The 17,465-nt window shown below is 45.3% G+C and overlaps 1 protein-coding gene across 11 annotated transcripts in view; it reads left to right on the top strand.

The window, feature by feature from the left end:
* The window catches only part of mast4 (microtubule associated serine/threonine kinase family member 4), a 67,752-nt gene that overhangs the window by 36,772 nt on the left and 13,515 nt on the right, over positions 1-17,465 (top strand). For 7 of the 11 annotated variants that reach the window (XM_030353348.1, XM_030353349.1, XM_030353344.1 and 4 more), the window contains 16 exons: positions 4,113-4,201; positions 4,884-4,953; positions 5,338-5,358; positions 6,032-6,110; positions 6,654-6,811; positions 7,000-7,075; positions 7,980-8,189; positions 8,799-8,900; positions 9,305-9,437; positions 10,953-11,017; positions 11,640-11,731; positions 12,252-12,460; positions 12,741-12,879; positions 13,191-13,323; positions 13,568-13,733; positions 15,412-15,513. In XM_030353348.1, coding sequence (XP_030209208.1) covers positions 4,113-4,201; positions 4,884-4,953; positions 5,338-5,358; positions 6,032-6,110; positions 6,654-6,811; positions 7,000-7,075; positions 7,980-8,189; positions 8,799-8,900; positions 9,305-9,437; positions 10,953-11,017; positions 11,640-11,731; positions 12,252-12,460; positions 12,741-12,879; positions 13,191-13,323; positions 13,568-13,733; positions 15,412-15,513 — 1,844 coding nt within the window. The remainder of the gene's footprint in view (positions 1-4,112; positions 4,202-4,883; positions 4,954-5,337; positions 5,359-6,031; positions 6,111-6,653; positions 6,812-6,999; positions 7,076-7,979; positions 8,190-8,798; positions 8,901-9,304; positions 9,438-10,952; positions 11,018-11,639; positions 11,732-12,251; positions 12,461-12,740; positions 12,880-13,190; positions 13,324-13,567; positions 13,734-15,411; positions 15,514-17,465) is intronic. The other 4 variants (XM_030353350.1, XM_030353346.1, XM_030353345.1 and 1 more) reach the window with 3 other exon arrangements.

The raw sequence follows: 17,465 nt of genomic DNA, 5'->3' as shown, positions 1-17,465 counted from the left end.
AGATTATTTAAAGCAGAAGTCTCACATGTCCGCAGTATAACATGGCCTACTTTCCTCTGCCTTATCATCTCCGCCCGCGGCTCCTTCATCGGCCTTAAGCTGTGTGAGACGATCCCTTCCCTCACATCAGCACCTACACTGGCTGAGCTGCTGTCTGCTCAGAGCTCAGCCCATAGCGCGGGAACACGTCCCATCATAATGAACAATGACCAAATGGTTCTGTGGTTATTGTTCAGTGATTCATAGTGAAATGGTTCGTCATTATGGGGAGACGTTGGTGTCTTTGAAAGTGCCACTGTGATTCTCATTTGAGATTTGGCCAAACAACATTTTTGTTACCCTAGGTTGCTGTACTATGTGTTGATTTGTGATTTTCAGTACCACAACCATTGAGTCCGATGTGGCAACCAAAAATCCAATGATTCGTTTGAAAATGCATGTACAAGCCATATAGCACAACATAAGCTGTTGATTGTAGGGCCCGACCGATTCATCGGCCTGCCGATTTAATCGGCCGATTATAGCCTTTTTGAAAATAATCGACATCTGCCAAAAAGACGCAGATTACAACCGATTATTTTTTTTAATTTTTTTTTTTTTTTAGAAATGTTATTGCGCTTAGTATCCTGCAGATTGCGCTCCTACTCGCCTAGCTAACTAACAACTTTAGCTGGAGTAAAAAAGAGGAGATTGAATTTTACCGTACAACATGAAAGCACGCTCGCTCAGGCAGCTGCGCGCTCACCTCACCAATGTACACAAGACGCGTTGTTTGAGCATGTTGTGCCTGATTTTCTTTAGTTCCCAGGCCATGTTAATTTGTTATACTGTAGACTCTAACGGTGAGACCATACTGCTCAGCACGCACGTGTTAGCCACTGCTCACGAGCGCAGCACATTGGGAGTTAGTTATTTATTTTACATTTTAAATTACACTAATTTTTGAATGTAAATGTATTCTAAAACACTCAAAGGTTCTGCATTCAATTCATATAGTCGTCAAAAGTGTTTAAAGTATATTTAAGGTATCAAAAACTACGTTTTATATGCTTTTCTTTTTTTTTTTTTTAATCGGCCGATTAAATCGTAATCGTAATTTTTCTCTGAAAATAATCGGCATCGGCATCGGCACTCAAAAATCAATATCGGTCGGGCCCTAGTTGATTGGTCAGTGTAACAACACTGTCGGTTGCTACACGTCACCTAGGGGGCTTTTATAGGGTTCCTATAGCCCATGGACACAGGGTGAGATGATAACAATACAGAGCAGGGTAGGAGATCTCTGTGTGGGTGTTTGGGGGTGTGGGCTGATGTGTGGTTTAACCTGTGCACAATGTACAACAGCCATCATCCACACACAATCCACAGTATTTGTGTCTTTTGTGTTCAAGTTCTGTTCCAAAATTCTCTGCTTGGTGTCTATTCTGTGGAATGTGGTTCCTTTGGAAGTGGCCTTTAAGCGCTGTGTAATGAAAGGTGTTTTTGTATTCAAGTCAAGGCCACAGCGTTTTGAATCCATAAGAATGCCGCATGGATCTTGTTGTTTGTTGGCGATGCTCCACCATATTGAGAGGTCTCAAGAGAGTTGTAGTCTTTAGCCAACATAAATATACCGTACGCTAGGCAAATTTAAACATTGTTTTGCCACGTCTTGCATGACAAACACTGTGGAAGTTTAAAAAACAACTGTCTTCCCTTATCGACAAATACTTGCAAGATAAATAACCAATTACGAAAACAACATTAAAACAAAAATAATAATAACAGAGATTTGAATGCTCCTATGCTTCCAAAATGGAGGCGTCATTGCAATGTGACGTTGTGATGACCAATCCTGTGTGTGTGTGTGTGTGTGTGTGTGTGTGTGTGTGTGTGTGTGTGCGTGTGCGTGTGCGTGTGTGCGCGCGCGTGTGTTTCGGGGGGTCTGGATGTAATCCAGTGAGGAGGTATAAATAGAGTATATTAAATCTGATCCTGTTTGACTGGGCACCTGTCTACCCTTGGTGTTATTTGCTGGCTTCTTTTCGAGGTGTATGTTTTGTGAAATCTAAGTACCTGTGGCATGAGATTAGCTCTGTTGCTATGTTTCAGCGATGCTAAACCAATCAACTGGGTTGCATAAGGCTCTTGGCATTTTTGTCTTTTGGACAGGGATTGGACTACCAACTTTGGCGATTAGCAATGCAACTACTTTATGTTAAAATGTGACCGAACAGAACAGTTCATTTATGTCATTTATTTATTACTTTTACAAAAATCATGTGCTGCTCCTCTTCTCTGTATCATGAGGCAGTGAGGCGTCGCAAGTCACTGAAGGTATATAAAATAAATGGGGCTCTGTGTACATCCGGTGGGGGCATCGCTCCCTGGCAGCTCGTCATGTCTGAGGTAATCCTCGAAAGGCTCCGCAGTCCTTACATGATTTCACTTTACAATAAGGGTGCATTCAGTGGAGGTTAAATAACACTAATTAATGCGGTATAAGTATTAACTAACGGTTAATTGACAGTGAACTAAGGGTCTAGAAATAATGGACAAATGGTGTTCATGTTACCTAGGGGTAGTGGTCTTTATGTAAGGTATTCATTTATAAATGCTTTGAGGACTCTCCATAACCCTCAAGCAATATAAAAATGAATTAATGTTGATTCATGGTTTCTTAATGTACCCTTAATGTAAAATGTTACCTTTCTTTTTGTCTTGTGGTTTTTTAGCTTTGCCTTGCTAGCTTTGCGAAAGATGAAGGCATATGTAATTTTAGAAGTGTGAACTGTTGGGATGCATATGTGTGCATACTTGTCTTTTAGCAATGTATTAGAGGATCTGAGCACAGTTTGTCACCTGAACATGGCTCTCTCTTTCTCTCTATTTCTCTACCTCTACCTCTCTGCACCGTGATACCATGCATCTTCCCACCATACTAATGACTTAAGTCAAAAGCCCTATTTAAGTCTTTTAAGCATTTTTCCTGTGACATATTGCGAACAAACAACCATTCTGCTATATTTCAGAGGCAAAAAATACAAGATTAACCGCAAAAAATCTCCTCTCTCGCTCTGGTGATTCATGATCTATCTTTGACCTTGCAGTTGACCTATCACTGCACACCCTGCTGCTCGGCCTGTACCAACTTGGATCTAGAACAAACCTGGGAAATCTCGCTTAAGGTCAAACGCAAATAACAAAGTGGGGCGCACACCCTTTTTGAGAGGTCACCTAATTAAAAAAAACGGAGTGTGCCGAACGTCTCGCGCTGTACTCTGATTCTGAAACGCCGTTTCACACCACGGCGGTGCCAGTGACTGTCGCACGAAACAAAACACTCATTGGTATGTGCAACGTGAACCGGGAGCGAATGGAAGGGAGCCATCCAGTATGAAGACATCTAGGGACTCTAACCTCTCCTATAACGGAATGGAGCCGTTCAATATAAAGACATCGAGGGACTCTAACCTCTCCTATGACGGTGGGGAGCCGTTCAATAGGAAGACATCTAGGAACTCGTACCGCTCCTTTAAGAGGGGAACCATCCAAGAGAGAGATCTTGGTGGGAACTAGGTTGAATCAGATCTCGTGTTTTGCATCCAAACCTCATCTGCTGTGATGCTCAGTACACACACCCAACAAATAACTCATTATGAAATGTCAAGACACAAGCACACACGCACGCACGCGCACGCACACACAACGTACTGTGGGTGTTGTTTTTGCTATAATCATTAATGGTGTTGTGTTGGATTCCTCTGGCTCGGTGTAGAAGATATTGTTTCCTTCCAGCCCAAAGCACACGGCCACGTCGGGGCAGATTGAAAACAGCCTGCTTTACATTTCTATGTTCCCTACGTGTTTCTCCCAGAACAACAATATGATTGTATTTATTTTTTGGGTGGCACTACAAATATGAGGCGAAAATACGTGCTCTCTGGGCTTTGTGGTTTTAGCCTCTACAGGAACTTTATTATTATTCCTGGTTCTCTGTGTCTCCCTGGAAACCTCGCTTTATCCATTTTGTGCTGATAGGGGGGGGGGAGGATAATATGTATCTGGACAGAAGAGCACTTGAGGTGGAGCACTGTGTCTGATTTGTTTACGTCTGTGTTTGGTGTGGACAGCTGCCGAACCAGCAACAGGAAGAGCCTGATAGGAAGTGGGCAGTCATCAGCCTTACCCCGACCACACTCCCCTCTCTCATCACTCACAGGTAGGAACCACACACACTGACTGACTGACTGGCTTATTCTTTATTTCAAGGATAGACCCTTGGGACGTACCATCTCATTTTCGAGGGCTTTCTTACAAACAACACAAACATAATAAAAAGTGAATACTAAACATAATACCAAACATATAAGCACAAGGACACACACACTCACACACCCATGCACACTCCAACAATGCTCCCCATGGATAAAGGTATTTATTCCCATTATCTTCATGTTACATCATATTGAGTGTCTGTTGTCTAGTGTGGCTTGTCCTATTCGTTTGGCAGACGAAAGGTTGCGTGTTTGATGCCCAGTAACTGCAATCAACCTTTTAGACATTCTAAAAGAGCTTCAAGAAGATAAGCTAACTGCTCCTTGATGAAATGTATCTGATTTCACTTTAAGCTGCTTTGAATAAAAGAGATTCATGATTAAAAAACAATGTTTTGAATAATTTGTACCTTGTAATTTAAATTATTTATTTAATTAACCAACCGTTATTAATTATCTTTTTGATATGTTTTTATGAATGACTGACAAATTGAAGTATATAATATAGGGATTTATTCATTTTCATAAGTTGGCCCTGATTAATAAAACTGAGTTAGTAGACTTCTGAATGAACCATACTGTATTGGGTTGTAATATGTTTGCATGAATTATTATCCCTCCTCTTAGGGTCGAGCCCTCAAGACAGTCCAAGGAACTTCTCTCCCAGTGCCTCTGCTCACTTTTCCTTCGCCCGAAGGTAAGAACTCTCCTGCATATTATGGTCTGGAAAAGTGCAACAGATAGAGTAAAAAATATATATACATAAAATCTTAAAGCATTGAATGTTCTGGAATTGGCTTATGTTTCATCGGTCGTTCCACACTTCAAATCTATTTTTAAATCAACCGCTCTGTGTGTGTTTAAAATAAACCTCTAAAGTTTCTGCGGCGGTCAAATTCCAATAAAATCTTGATGCTACAACATAGCTACAAACACTCCAGTGTGTGACTGATAAAGAGCCCCCCACTCCCCAACAAATAAATACTATCTGTTCTTTACAAATTAAAACCTCTTTATTTCCTACATAGTCTTTATGCTCTATTTACTTTTCTGTTTCCTTTATCTTCATGACGAACTACAGTCATTTCCACAGAGCAGACAGGTAAACCCATGCTAGGTTACCATCCATAAACCCCCCGTACATCGCATCTCCCCCCCCCCCCCCCCGATGGCACTCATTTTGAACCCCATTGTCGTGGTGATATACAACATGTTTAACTGTTCTACCATGTCATCCAATCAATGTGTTGATCACTGTTCCTCCGATTTCATTGGCCAGGATTTAATTAGTCCTGAGCTACAGTACAAGTGATGGATGGATGTTTTTTTTTCATCAAGTACATCACGTTATTCTCCAAGTTATGTGTGACCCATAATATTTGGGGAGTGATGGAACTTTAAAGAAAGAACGATAGTTATGTTATTATAACTCTAGTCCTATGATTGTAGACGGCTAAGCCTACATGAAATGGAAGCGTCTTTAATGGGGACGTCCGTACCTGGCGCTATGGCAGATCCTTTTCACAGCGCCCTCATCGTAGGACCAACACAGCTGTCCCTCATAACACTAATTAACAAGTCTCCCACCAGTGCCCTGGTACATCAAAGGAGCAGACCCTTAATTAGTCTGATGAGCGACAGCTGGGGCTGTCCTGAGATGAACCACTCTGAAGAAGGTCTATTATTGTTAGAGCGTCTCCATGCCATTCATTGAGGCAGCGTTCTTTTGATTGATTGAGTTGAGTAACCGATGTGATGATGTCGTTGTTTACCAGGTCCGACGGCCGCCGCTGGTCCCTGGCCTCCCTGCCCTCGTCGGGCTATGGAACCAACACCCCCAGCTCCACGGTCTCGGTGAGACGCCGCCCCCCTACCCTTCCATGAGAACCGGGGAGCAGAGTAGAAACCGTTTTATAGGACGACTGAAGTAAATTCCTCATGTTGGCAGATGCATCGATGGAGCGAGGGACCTCATGGGTGTTTTTACGCCGAACATTAGGAGAACTCCATCTGAAAGAGCTGTATCCACGGCCCCGTAGTTAAAACTGATCCGCTTAACTAATTCAGTGAGAGTAAAACACAGCCTACACTTCCCAACCCCACAATAACCGACCGCATCATCCCTCGACGAAACTCACTATGGACACAGGGAAGCACCTCATCGTCGTGCAAACCTACTGGTAATGCACGCGACAACACAATACACAGATGGAGTCCTGCAGAATGGAAATCAAAGCCCCCCCGCTCTGCCCGGCCTACGTCACCCCTGGGGACCGCTGGTGTACCGACCGGCAGTTTTCCCGCAGAACGACCGGGCAACCGGCGAGTTTGCGATGGAAGCCCCCGGGGTTCTGTGTCCCTCTGGTCCGGTCCAATGTGTGCTCATTTCATTTGCAGTCGTCCTGTTCATCACAGGAGAAGCTGCACCAGCTGCCCTTCCAGCCCACCCCCGACGAGCTGCACTTCCTGTCCAAGCACTTCTGCACCGAGAGCATCGGGGGGGCGGACGAGTGCCGCCGCGTCACGCCCATGCGGCCGCGCTCCCGCAGCCTCAGGTACGCCGCCGACATCCCATAATAACATCATGATATCATATAGGATATAATATTGTGGGGCGGGGGTTCCTTCAGTGTCCGCACTGAAGACGCTCTGGATGAAAGTATGCATGACCGCGAAGTACTTGGATGTGTGATTTAAGTGTCAAAATGTTGTCAATGTTAATTGGTGTCATTCTGTTTGGCAGCCCTGGAAGGTCCCCGTCCTGCTACGACCATGAGATCGTAATGATGAATCATGTGTACAAGGAACGCTTCCCTAAGGTGAGCACACACTGTTTACCGCCCCCCCAACGAAGCGTAAAGCGGAACGATGTCATTCAGTAGGAGCCCGGACCAAAAAACAAACATCCAGCAGTCCACTACAGATGGGGCGAGCAGGTTGTTGAAAGGTTTCATGGCCATATACCAGGTGGAAAGAATGAAATGGACCCCTTCATAAAGTAAAAATCAACCTGTATTCCTAGCTGTTCTTAAAACACTGAAGGATCACCGACATCCCATAATGATGTCATGACGCCTCAAGAAGCTTGTTGATTTTTTGGAAACCGTCACTGCAATGGTTTCTATAGACTGCCTAGTGAGATTTCACAAAATAAACACACAGCAACAAAAAATGCCATTATTTATTGATGACAAATCATCACTCTTCCGCCAAGCAATATAGTTCATCAAGACAGCAAAATGGTTGCTGAATAGGCGAGCAAACTTTGAGATGGCAGTGAATTAATACTTAAAATGGATGTTTGCAGAGTATTTACAGAGTATATTAACAGCTTCAAGCCAATCAGAATCAAGGACCAGGACTGTTTTTTATCTGTTTTAAAATGAGCCCATCCCAACAGAGAACTATCTGAAGAGGCTTCTTTGAATTTTGGAACCACTGCAGTGGGACCTCATTTATTATTTCCAGCTGTGTACCTCGTTCCCCTTACAATGCTACTCACCTAAACGGGAAAATCAATCAGAAAACGGTGTAATTATTCAACATTGATCGTGAAAACTTATTAATAAAACAGAAGCCAATTTGATCTAAGGTGTTCTGGCCATTTTCAGGTCTCATCTGTACATCTTTATGCATTCATTGCTAACGTTTGTTCTGAATAGCTTAGCACTGCTGCCCTTCAATCCCCTAACCCCCCTCCCCCCTCTCCTCCTCCTTCCCCAGGCCACGGCCCAGATGGAAGAGCGCATCCTGGAGGTCATCCGCAGCAGCTCCCCGGAGAGCGTGCTCCCCCTGGCGGACGGGGTGCTGGGGTTCGCCCACCACCAGATCATAGAGTTGGCCCGGGACTGCCTGGAGAAGAGCCGGCTGGGGCACATCACCTCCAGCTACTTCTGCGAGCTCACCGACAAGCTGGAGCGGCTCTTCCAGGAGGTGAGGTGCCCGTCTGGATGCTCATCGTTTAGGTATTGATCATGGAGGGCTTTCCTCCGTGGGCGGTTGGCATCATGAGTTGAATTCGTCTTCACAAGTACAATCTGGATGTATTGAGTGGGTTTAGTTGCAGTGAAACCTGTTGCAGTTGGTGTTGTTATAAGTTGTCATATTTGAATGTGCAGCCATAAGCAGACGGCACCACGGCTTATAATGTATATAATTGTGTTAGAATGGGATTGTTATTCACTCCAATGCCTTTTGTAAAGGTCTCACGTTTTAGGAAGTGCTTTCACATTTTTATTAGGGCAAACCATCTCTTTGAAACAATGAGGGCAGACCAAAGCCAACATTAGGAAAGCGAAGACCAGAAAGAGAAAAACATTATTCATAGGAATCTAAAATGCAACGCCGCAAGATAGCTTTTACTCACAATGTTGGTCTCCAGCACTAGAGAAGAACCAGAGAATTGGGTATGATGTTATTTTCTGGTTGGACGAAGATGTAGATGAAGTAAGATGAAGTAAGATGAAGAGTGTGCCTTGGCTCTGCATTGTCTGTTTCTCAGTCGAGTCAGTGTGTCTGCGTTTCGTCTCTCTCTCTCTGCAGTCCACGGAGCGCTCTGACAGCGAGGAGGTGAACTTCATCAAAGAGCTGGTGAAGAAGCTCCTCATCATCATCGCCCGGCCTGCTCGACTCCTGGAATGCCTGGTACGTTACTACGTGACTCCTGTCTCCCGCCACGCCCAGGAGAATGAGACATTTCTCTGTGATCGTCTGCTATGTAAAGAGTCCGCCTCTTTGGGTAGTTCATCAGGTGATATCCAAAATCACATTCCTAAAGTTATTTGAAATAGGAAAAGTGCAGTGACATGTATTGAACAGTAATTCATAACACAACATAATCGCTCATAAGAAATACAGTTTCATATTAAATTATGATTTATGATTTAGATTTAGTTAGTTCAGTTTTCGGACGTGTACAGCTAATTAAAGTCCCCTCTGGTTCTTCCATCGTATATGTGCCCCTCAACCAATGACACAATGCCACAGCCTCTCCATGTACGTTCCACCATGGTACCGCTGACCATGTTCGGGTGCGTTTGTTTCTGCAGGAGTTCGACCCGGAGGAGTTCTACCACCTACTGGAGGCGGCCGAGGGCCACGCCAAGGAGGGCCAGGGCATCAAGACCGACATCCCCCGCTACATCATCAGCCAGCTGGGCCTCACGCGAGACCCCCTGGAAGGTAGGCGCCCCCCCCCTAGAGCCGTTGGTCTGATGCTCCTTCTCCTGCTCAGTTGACCGGGATACGCTGGAGTCAGTGGAACCATCTCCATTTAGTCCAAACTAATATAAAGTCACAAAGCTGTGTGTGTGCGTGTGCGTGTGTGTGTGTGCGTGCGTGCGTGCGTGCGAGAATATATATGTACATATACTGTATCTCTTTACCTCTTTCTATAAATCGGGGAGCTCAAATCAAGCAATCTGATTGGTTAATATCTGTGGTAAGCTATGAAATCAAATTCCTTTTCTCAATTCAGTATCACTCCGCGTCGGGGATAGAAGCCATTAACCTGGCAAACTATGATAGTTGGCTAGGGGCTCTCAGCCCTCCAACGAGAGCTAGTGCTTTAAAATGGGTGTGCTTTATTCGTTGTGTATTTCCGAATAAAAACTAAAATTGTCATTATTTTATTTTATCCATAGGATGAGAAGTGTAAAAACATTCTCATTTTAACCGTTAGTTAATTGCTGGCGAAGATGTTTCGCCCTGGCTGTTATAAAGGATATTCGATTTGTCCCATAAGTAACTGTTCTTGAAGTAAACCAAGGAAACCAGAACGTCTTAATTAAATTCCTGCAACTGTAGGAGAAAAATAACACAACAACTGCAACAAGAAAATCGAAAGAGGTGTTAACTAAGCAAATCTTTGACTAATGTCTTGTACTGCACAGGCTGTCTAATCGTCCCGCCATCTCCCTAGACCCAGGGACCAAGCATCGTTTTGACTAATTAGAAGGAAGATGGCCTCCCTGTAGACCCCATCCTCAAAGGAGGATGGGGTCTAGAAGGAGAGGGACAGATGTTGGGCACCATTAGAAATAGCTTTAACTTCCATCAGGGGACCAGATAAACCCCTAACGGTACCGTTGGTTTTCATCGGCGTGGGGACTTTAGCGATCACACACACCCACTCGCGTCTGTGTGTGTGTGTGTGTGTGTGTGTATTGACATTTCATAATGAGTTATTTGTTCTGGACTGGGAGGTTTTCTTAATGGCTGCTGAACATGTGTTAATGTTTCCGTTTCACCGTTTCCACTCCATTTACTCTCAATTCCGCGTGAGGTTTGGAGTCAGCACATTGGAGCCATCCGGTGAACGGCATCGTTCAAAGTCCCCAGGCCCTAATTTATCCTTTATTCTTTTTTTTTCTTTAATGAAGATATCTTGCCATCTTGGTGTAGAGCATGTGCCAAGTGTTCAATCTTTTGGACACCATATCATCAAATTCTCCAATATCGTCAAAAATTTCAGAGAAGTAGTTTTCCAAAGGTGCTCAGAGAAACAGAGGAGCGTATCTGACCCGTGTTGCAGCGTGTTCTATAATCGTCTTAAAGACTGAGAAGAGGGAGGTGTTAGCAAGGCGTCTGGCAGCAGGTCGCTCTGCCCTCACACACTGCTGCTCAGAGGGGCTTCCAGTGAGACCTCTCCCCCCTTGGCAATGCTCTGACAGGGGTTTTGTTCTGGTTCTGCTGTAGAGATCGCTCAGATGACGGGCTGCGACAGCGGCATTGCAGACACGCCGGAGTCCGACGAGTCCCAGGTGAGCCAACTGACCTGTGGATGAGGTTGATGAGTCCGGTGACACTTTAAAGGGGACCTATTATACCACCAGGTGTGAGTGGGATTAGCCATTACAAGACATTTTGAAGATCTGCCTCTTCTGACATCATAAGTGGGCATGTCCACCGAGATGTATGACAGATAGATGAGAAACGTTTGTCGACGTACAGTCCACTGGGTAGGCTGGAGGACTGATCTATCCAGCGTACATCTAGGTTGACACGCCCACTTGTGATGTCAGAAGAGGCATGTTTTCAAAACGGCTTGTAATGGCTAATCACAGTCACACCTGGTGGTATAATAAGTCACCATTAAAGGGGAACTGCCCACTCTGCGCTTTACTGTCTGATCTAAGAGAGTATGGCTTTATATGCGGTCTGTGTCAATCAAATCTAATCCGCGGAAACTTTGGGCGATTGACTTACATAGTTTCACACTTACACTTACATTAGTGTAAATCAGGCCGGTTAACAGAGTTCTTGTTGCAGGCCTTTTTTTAACAGCTCGATGTGAAGCAGTCCTCTCTTCCATTCGATGCTATGTGTGTGTCCGCTATGTGTGTGATGGATGACTGGAGTGTTTCCATGACGTCTCGCTCACAGTCCCAGAGCATCAGTGCGGCACTGCGGTCGAGGCGTAAGCCCTGCGAGGTGGACTTTGAGATGATGAAGCTGATCAGCAACGGTGCCTATGGGTGAGAACCGCTCTCTTTGGGTCATGTGACCCCACTGGCGCTCGCTCCCTGTCCCAAACAAAGCTGGGGTTCAGGAGACCGTTGGAAATGTTTACGAATGGAGGGTCATTCACTTATTACCCTTATCTTTGTTAACTTATTAAGGCAAATTGCCGTTTCAAATTATATTACAAATGTAAACATATCTCCAAAAGAGAATGCACCATTTGAAAAACTATAGTTCCCCTGACCTCCCCTAATCTGTAAGGCCAAAAGAAGTGACAACTTGAATTTCCTAATTTGAGTTTAGTTATTGAAAGACTAATAATTTGACACTTTGGCGGTGTATATTTAGTGAGTAGGCCTTTAGTGAGTTAGTCTTAGTAGGCCTAAACTCTGGTTTCAGCTGCATTGTAAACTAGCATTCGCTTTGAGGAAAACGTTTTTTTTTAGATGTTAGCATAAATTGATGCATCGGTAAGGTTAGAGACAAAGGTCAAGATGGCCGCTCGTCTCTAAACACTGCCGTCCTCCCCCTCAGCGCCGTCTACCTGGTCCGCCACAAGGAGACCAAGCAGCGCTTCGCCATGAAGAAGATCAACAAGCAGAACCTGATCCTGAGGAACCAGATCCAGCAGGCCTTCGTGGAGCGGGACATCCTCACCTTCGCCGAGAACCCCTTCGTGGTGTCCATGTTCTGCTCCTTCCAGACCCGCCGCCACCTCTGCATGGTGATGGAGTACGTGGAAGGTCAGTCCCGCTCCACGCTGCCTCTGGATGGTTCTACTTCCTGTTTTAATTCTACTGCCCCCAACCCCCAAGGACCTCTTGTTTGTGACATTATGCTGCTGACATTTACATGTTCTGTGTGTGTTTGTCCTTTTGCCTGTGTGTCTTTTTTGCGCGCGCGTGTGTGTGTGTGTGTGTGTGTGTGTGTGTGTGTGTGTGTGTGTGTGTGTGTGTGTGTGTGTGTGTGTGTGTGTGTGTGTGTGTGTGTGTGTGTGTGTGTGTGTGTGTGTGGCGCTAACAGGAGGCGACTGCGCCACGCTGCTGAAGAACATGGGACCCCTGCCGGTGGACATGGCAAGGATGTACTTTGCCGAGACGGTGCTCGCCCTGGAGTACCTTCACAACTACGGCATCGTGCACCGCGACCTCAAACCAGACAAGTGAGGGACACACACACACACACACCTACACACACACACACACACACACACACATTGTGGTGTTTGGCTCCCAGGTTCAAACCCTGAATGTCTGCAGTCTACCTGTAGGCACCCTTGACCCAAGATACCAGATGCCTCCACCTGACCTCCTAATTTATGAAAGAAAAAGAATAATTTGAAGTTTGATCGAATAACCTGCATGACGCTGATGAATTTGTGAACGGTAAATTAGAAATAGCGGTTTACCGTTTAGTTTTTTCGTTGATAATCTCCTCCCCCGCGTTTCCCCTGGTGCGTCTCCTGCTCCACAGTCTGCTGGTCACCTCCATGGGCCACATCAAGCTGACCGACTTTGGGCTGTCCAAGGTGGGCCTGATGAACATGACCACTAACCTGTACGAAGGACACATCGAGAAGGACGCCAGGGAATTCTCAGACAAGCAGGTAACCTTTGTGTTCTCTCGGGATATGGGATGTCGGCGAAATCTGTGCCTTGTCGACCCACTTGTTTGGTATTGTTGTTCATAGCTTTTAGCTTACATTCTGTTGACGTGTGTGTGTGTGTGTGTGTGTGTGTGTGTGTGTGTGTGTGTGTGTGTGTGTGTGTGTGTGTGTGTGTGTGTGTGTGTGTGTGTGTGTGTGTGTGTGTGTGTGTGTGTGTGTGTGTGTGTGTGTGTGTGTGTGTCAGGTGTGTGGGACCCCAGAGTACATCGCCCCAGAGGTGATCCTGAGACAGGGCTATGGGAAGCCGGTGGACTGGTGGGCCATGGGCATCATCCTGTACGAGTTCTTGGTGGGCTGCGTGCCCTTCTTCGGGGACACCCCCGAGGAGCTCTTCGGACAGGTCATCAGCGGTGGGTTCAACAGTTTGTCTGCTAAACTTTGGTTCTTTGGTTTTACAATAAAAAAGACAAAATAGGGTGGTACGTTATACTTAGAAATAACATAGACTATTATTAGCAAATGAGTTACTCTGCTGTAGTCAAAAACATCTGTCAGGATTGGTCCTGTAATTCAAATAAAGTGCAAATGGATTGCATTTTCTTACCTGTAAACGCTTTAGCTATATAATATAATAACATGTTCAAGACATTTCATATGCATATGATCCATATCAGTCTTTTAGAAATGTCCTCACAACAGAACAAAGCAGTATTCCTGTTCTCTAAAGCTTCGCCACACGTGCAGTCTCCCTGCAATTTTCAGGAACATTTCCTGCCCGGGGTCATGTGTGATGGGAACAGGAATTAATGTTCCAGGTGAATCTGCACCATCAATATGTCAGCCCAAGACCGAGTAACATTTCCAGATCTCTGGGGGTAGGGCTGTGTTGTGGATTGGATGCAGGGACATCAAAGAGACACATAAAGGGACATGGACGAAAGCGACACATGTAGGGTTGTATCGTCTCCAGTAAGACTCATGTGGAGCGAGGGAACCAATGACAAGACTCCACTCAGGACGTATCGTTAATCTGAGACTGTCTATCTCAACGTGATAATGTTTTTCCTGTGATTCGATAACAATATCAAAACGGCTTCTTTTGTTAGCAAACAAGCTCCTGTTCTCACGAATGGGTGGTAACTGGAAGGATTCCGAAATAAGGGTCCCCTCAGTCAGCGATTTGTAAGGTGGTTAGCATCCACAAGTGTTGCATTACCGCCCCCTGCTGGGCTGTCCATTAGCCAAGCTAGTCTGGCGTTGCTATGCAGTGTGTGAAACGGCGCAAGAAGGGGGTCGCCCCGGTGGTTCACCGGGAAGAGTGTCGTACCATTAGACTGGTCCTGACCGCAGCGACCGGGTTCGATTCCTGCCCGGGTTCCTTTGCTGCATGTCTTCCCCTCTCTCTCCCGTGCCTTCCTGTCTTACTCTACAATATAAAGGATAAAACCTTCAAATAAAAAAATAAAGAGCACAAGATGGAAAGGATCCAGAACGTGGCTGCATGTGTGAATAGTGAAAATCACTAGCGTTGCCTGGGAGGTTATTTCAGTGATTTACCGGGAACTATGTGTGAAAGAGGCTTCTGCAAACCAGTGGGACTGGCACTGACTAATGAAACACATTGAACATGCGCACCACACACATTCTGCTAGGCCTACAGGCGAAACACTAATTGTATTTAAATGAGGGAGCCGGGTAGTTTGGAAACAGGTAAACATGATTAGATGGGCTGCATAATGAATTCATCCTGACAATCTGTTGATTGTCTAACACCTTCTACGTTTTATTATCATAGACACACCTAAATGCAAATGCACCAATACTTACTGCATGGATCTCTGGATTTCTCTGATTTCCCAGCCCCTAATGAATCGCTCGGGTCTTAAAATGGACCCTGGTGCGACATCGAATTTCAAATACAAATCTGGAAACTAACAATAGACTTTAGAAGATAAAACACTGAATAATGCAAAAACTAATCGCATCAAGGTAGTTGGTTGTCTTAATAGGATATGAATTATTCAGTCGAATATTGATCAATGTTGTTAAAGCGTGTGTCTGTGTGTGTTTTGTGTGTTGGTTTAACAGATGAGATCAACTGGCCCACTGGAGAGGACACCCCCCCAGCCGACTCCCAGGAACTCATCACGCTGCTGCTTAGACAGAACCCCATGGAGAGGATGGGCACAGGTACAGGCACCCCATACATACATGCACACATGTACATGTATATACTAGTCTCACCGATGGCAGTGAGGCTCAAATCTGACCGAACAGGACCTTTCTTTTTCTCTTCACTTTGTATTATTATCGAGCCATCATGTTTCTGGAGGCAAGCATTGTCAGCGTGTAATTGAATATTAACAGAAAACACAAACTCAGCCTGCACTAGTAAAAGAAGTGCGGTAGAGTATGTCCGTAACGAAACAGGAAACCAGGCGTAACTGCTGCAGTGGTTTCCTGACCGAGCTCTGAGCCGTCTCTTTCAGAAGGTCTGCTTTAAAGCAGCAATAATGCAGGATACCTCATGTGTGTACCTCATACACACACATAAAATAAATGTCATATGTTCAATATGTCCCTCACCAGGACAGAAGAGTACATAAATAGGAAGCTTAAGAACATTTTACCATTCAAAAGTTTTCCGGTAATGTTATGAAAAGTATATAATTTGTAAAGATAACCATATAGTTCACAACTCTTAAGAATAAACAACATAAAAATCATAGCATTGTAAATACGTGAAAACAAACTCAAAATTTCCACTGGACTACACAAACACGCATACACACACATATATACACAAACACGTACACAAGTACGTGTAACCACGCGCACACAAAACCACATGCAATGTCGGACTCATGCACACACACACACACACACACACACACACACACACACACACACACACACACACACACACACACACACACACACACACACGATGATGCACATTAAAGCATACATAAACGACACGCGACACGACCGCCAGCTGAGCGGGCAGTGGTCGGGTTCTTCCACTCGGCGAGGGACGGTCGGTGTTCATAGCGCTGTGTCCCAGAGAACGGGCGGGCCAGGGTCAGCATGAACCTCAACACACTGCTCACCTTTCTTTACACCCTAAGCAATTACATTCCCATTATATTAATACCCCTGCCCTGGCTCTGACCTTGCCCCCCCATCGCCTTCCTCCTCCACCTTCACTCCACCTCCGTCACCCAGTGGGCATCCCCACGGCGGCGGCCATGAACCGTCTCTTTTTAGCGCTCCAGGGTTGACATTCACAGCCGACCGCCCTACTTATCCAAAAAGGTCACTCGCATGAAATTGCGTTGCATATTTAGTTTTACGGTTACGACGGCGATGCTGACCTCCGGCCGTGTTGGTAAACCAAGGGGAGAGACAGAGTGCCGGCCGTCCCCGTCCCTGACACGATGAGACGCCACCGGTCCGATGCCGGGCGTCCCCCCGGGTCTATTAGCCTCCTGACCCCCCGCGCAGCAGCCTGGGAAATTGAAGTGAGAGGGTTTGACACCGTCCACGCTTTAGTGAGACCTTCTGAGGCAAAGCCATGAATTACCAATTAGCCGCGTTTTAGAAGCCAGGGAACTTTTTGTCCGTTCGTCCGGACAACTTCTTGGCTGTTGTTGATGCTGTCGGCGTTTGACATAAATAAATAAAATGTGTCAAATTTGAATCCTCATATTTGCTGGATGGAATATTGGATAAATCACGTTGCCCTTGACGATTGGATTATGGGTAATGCAGGCTACAATGCACACCTGTTACCTTTTTAGTGTCGTAGTCCACTTTGCCGTGGCTAAACTCTAACTCTGTTGGTCAGTACTGCGTCACGCAGAGAGTGTTTAATCAGCCAGACGAATCTGATCATTTTTGTCAACAACTCATTCCAAACATTCCTACTGAGAAAAATCTGTCATTCAGTAAGTGGATACACACATGGTTTTGACGCTATTGGCCTCCTACAACCAGAATACACTTCTTCATTGCAGGCACTCATTGCAGGAATGTTACCCTATTATACCTTCTATATTGTCGAAGCCCAACTAGGTATTTTACATCATCAAGGTTATGCTTTTATTCTTCCAAACAATCAAATCAAACACCACAATCACCAC

The sequence above is a fragment of the Gadus morhua genome, chromosome 4 (genome assembly GCF_902167405.1).
Source record: "Gadus morhua chromosome 4, gadMor3.0, whole genome shotgun sequence".
NCBI classification, from domain to species: domain Eukaryota; kingdom Metazoa; phylum Chordata; class Actinopteri; order Gadiformes; family Gadidae; genus Gadus; species Gadus morhua.
This window is presented reverse-complemented; position numbering and strand designations above follow the sequence as displayed.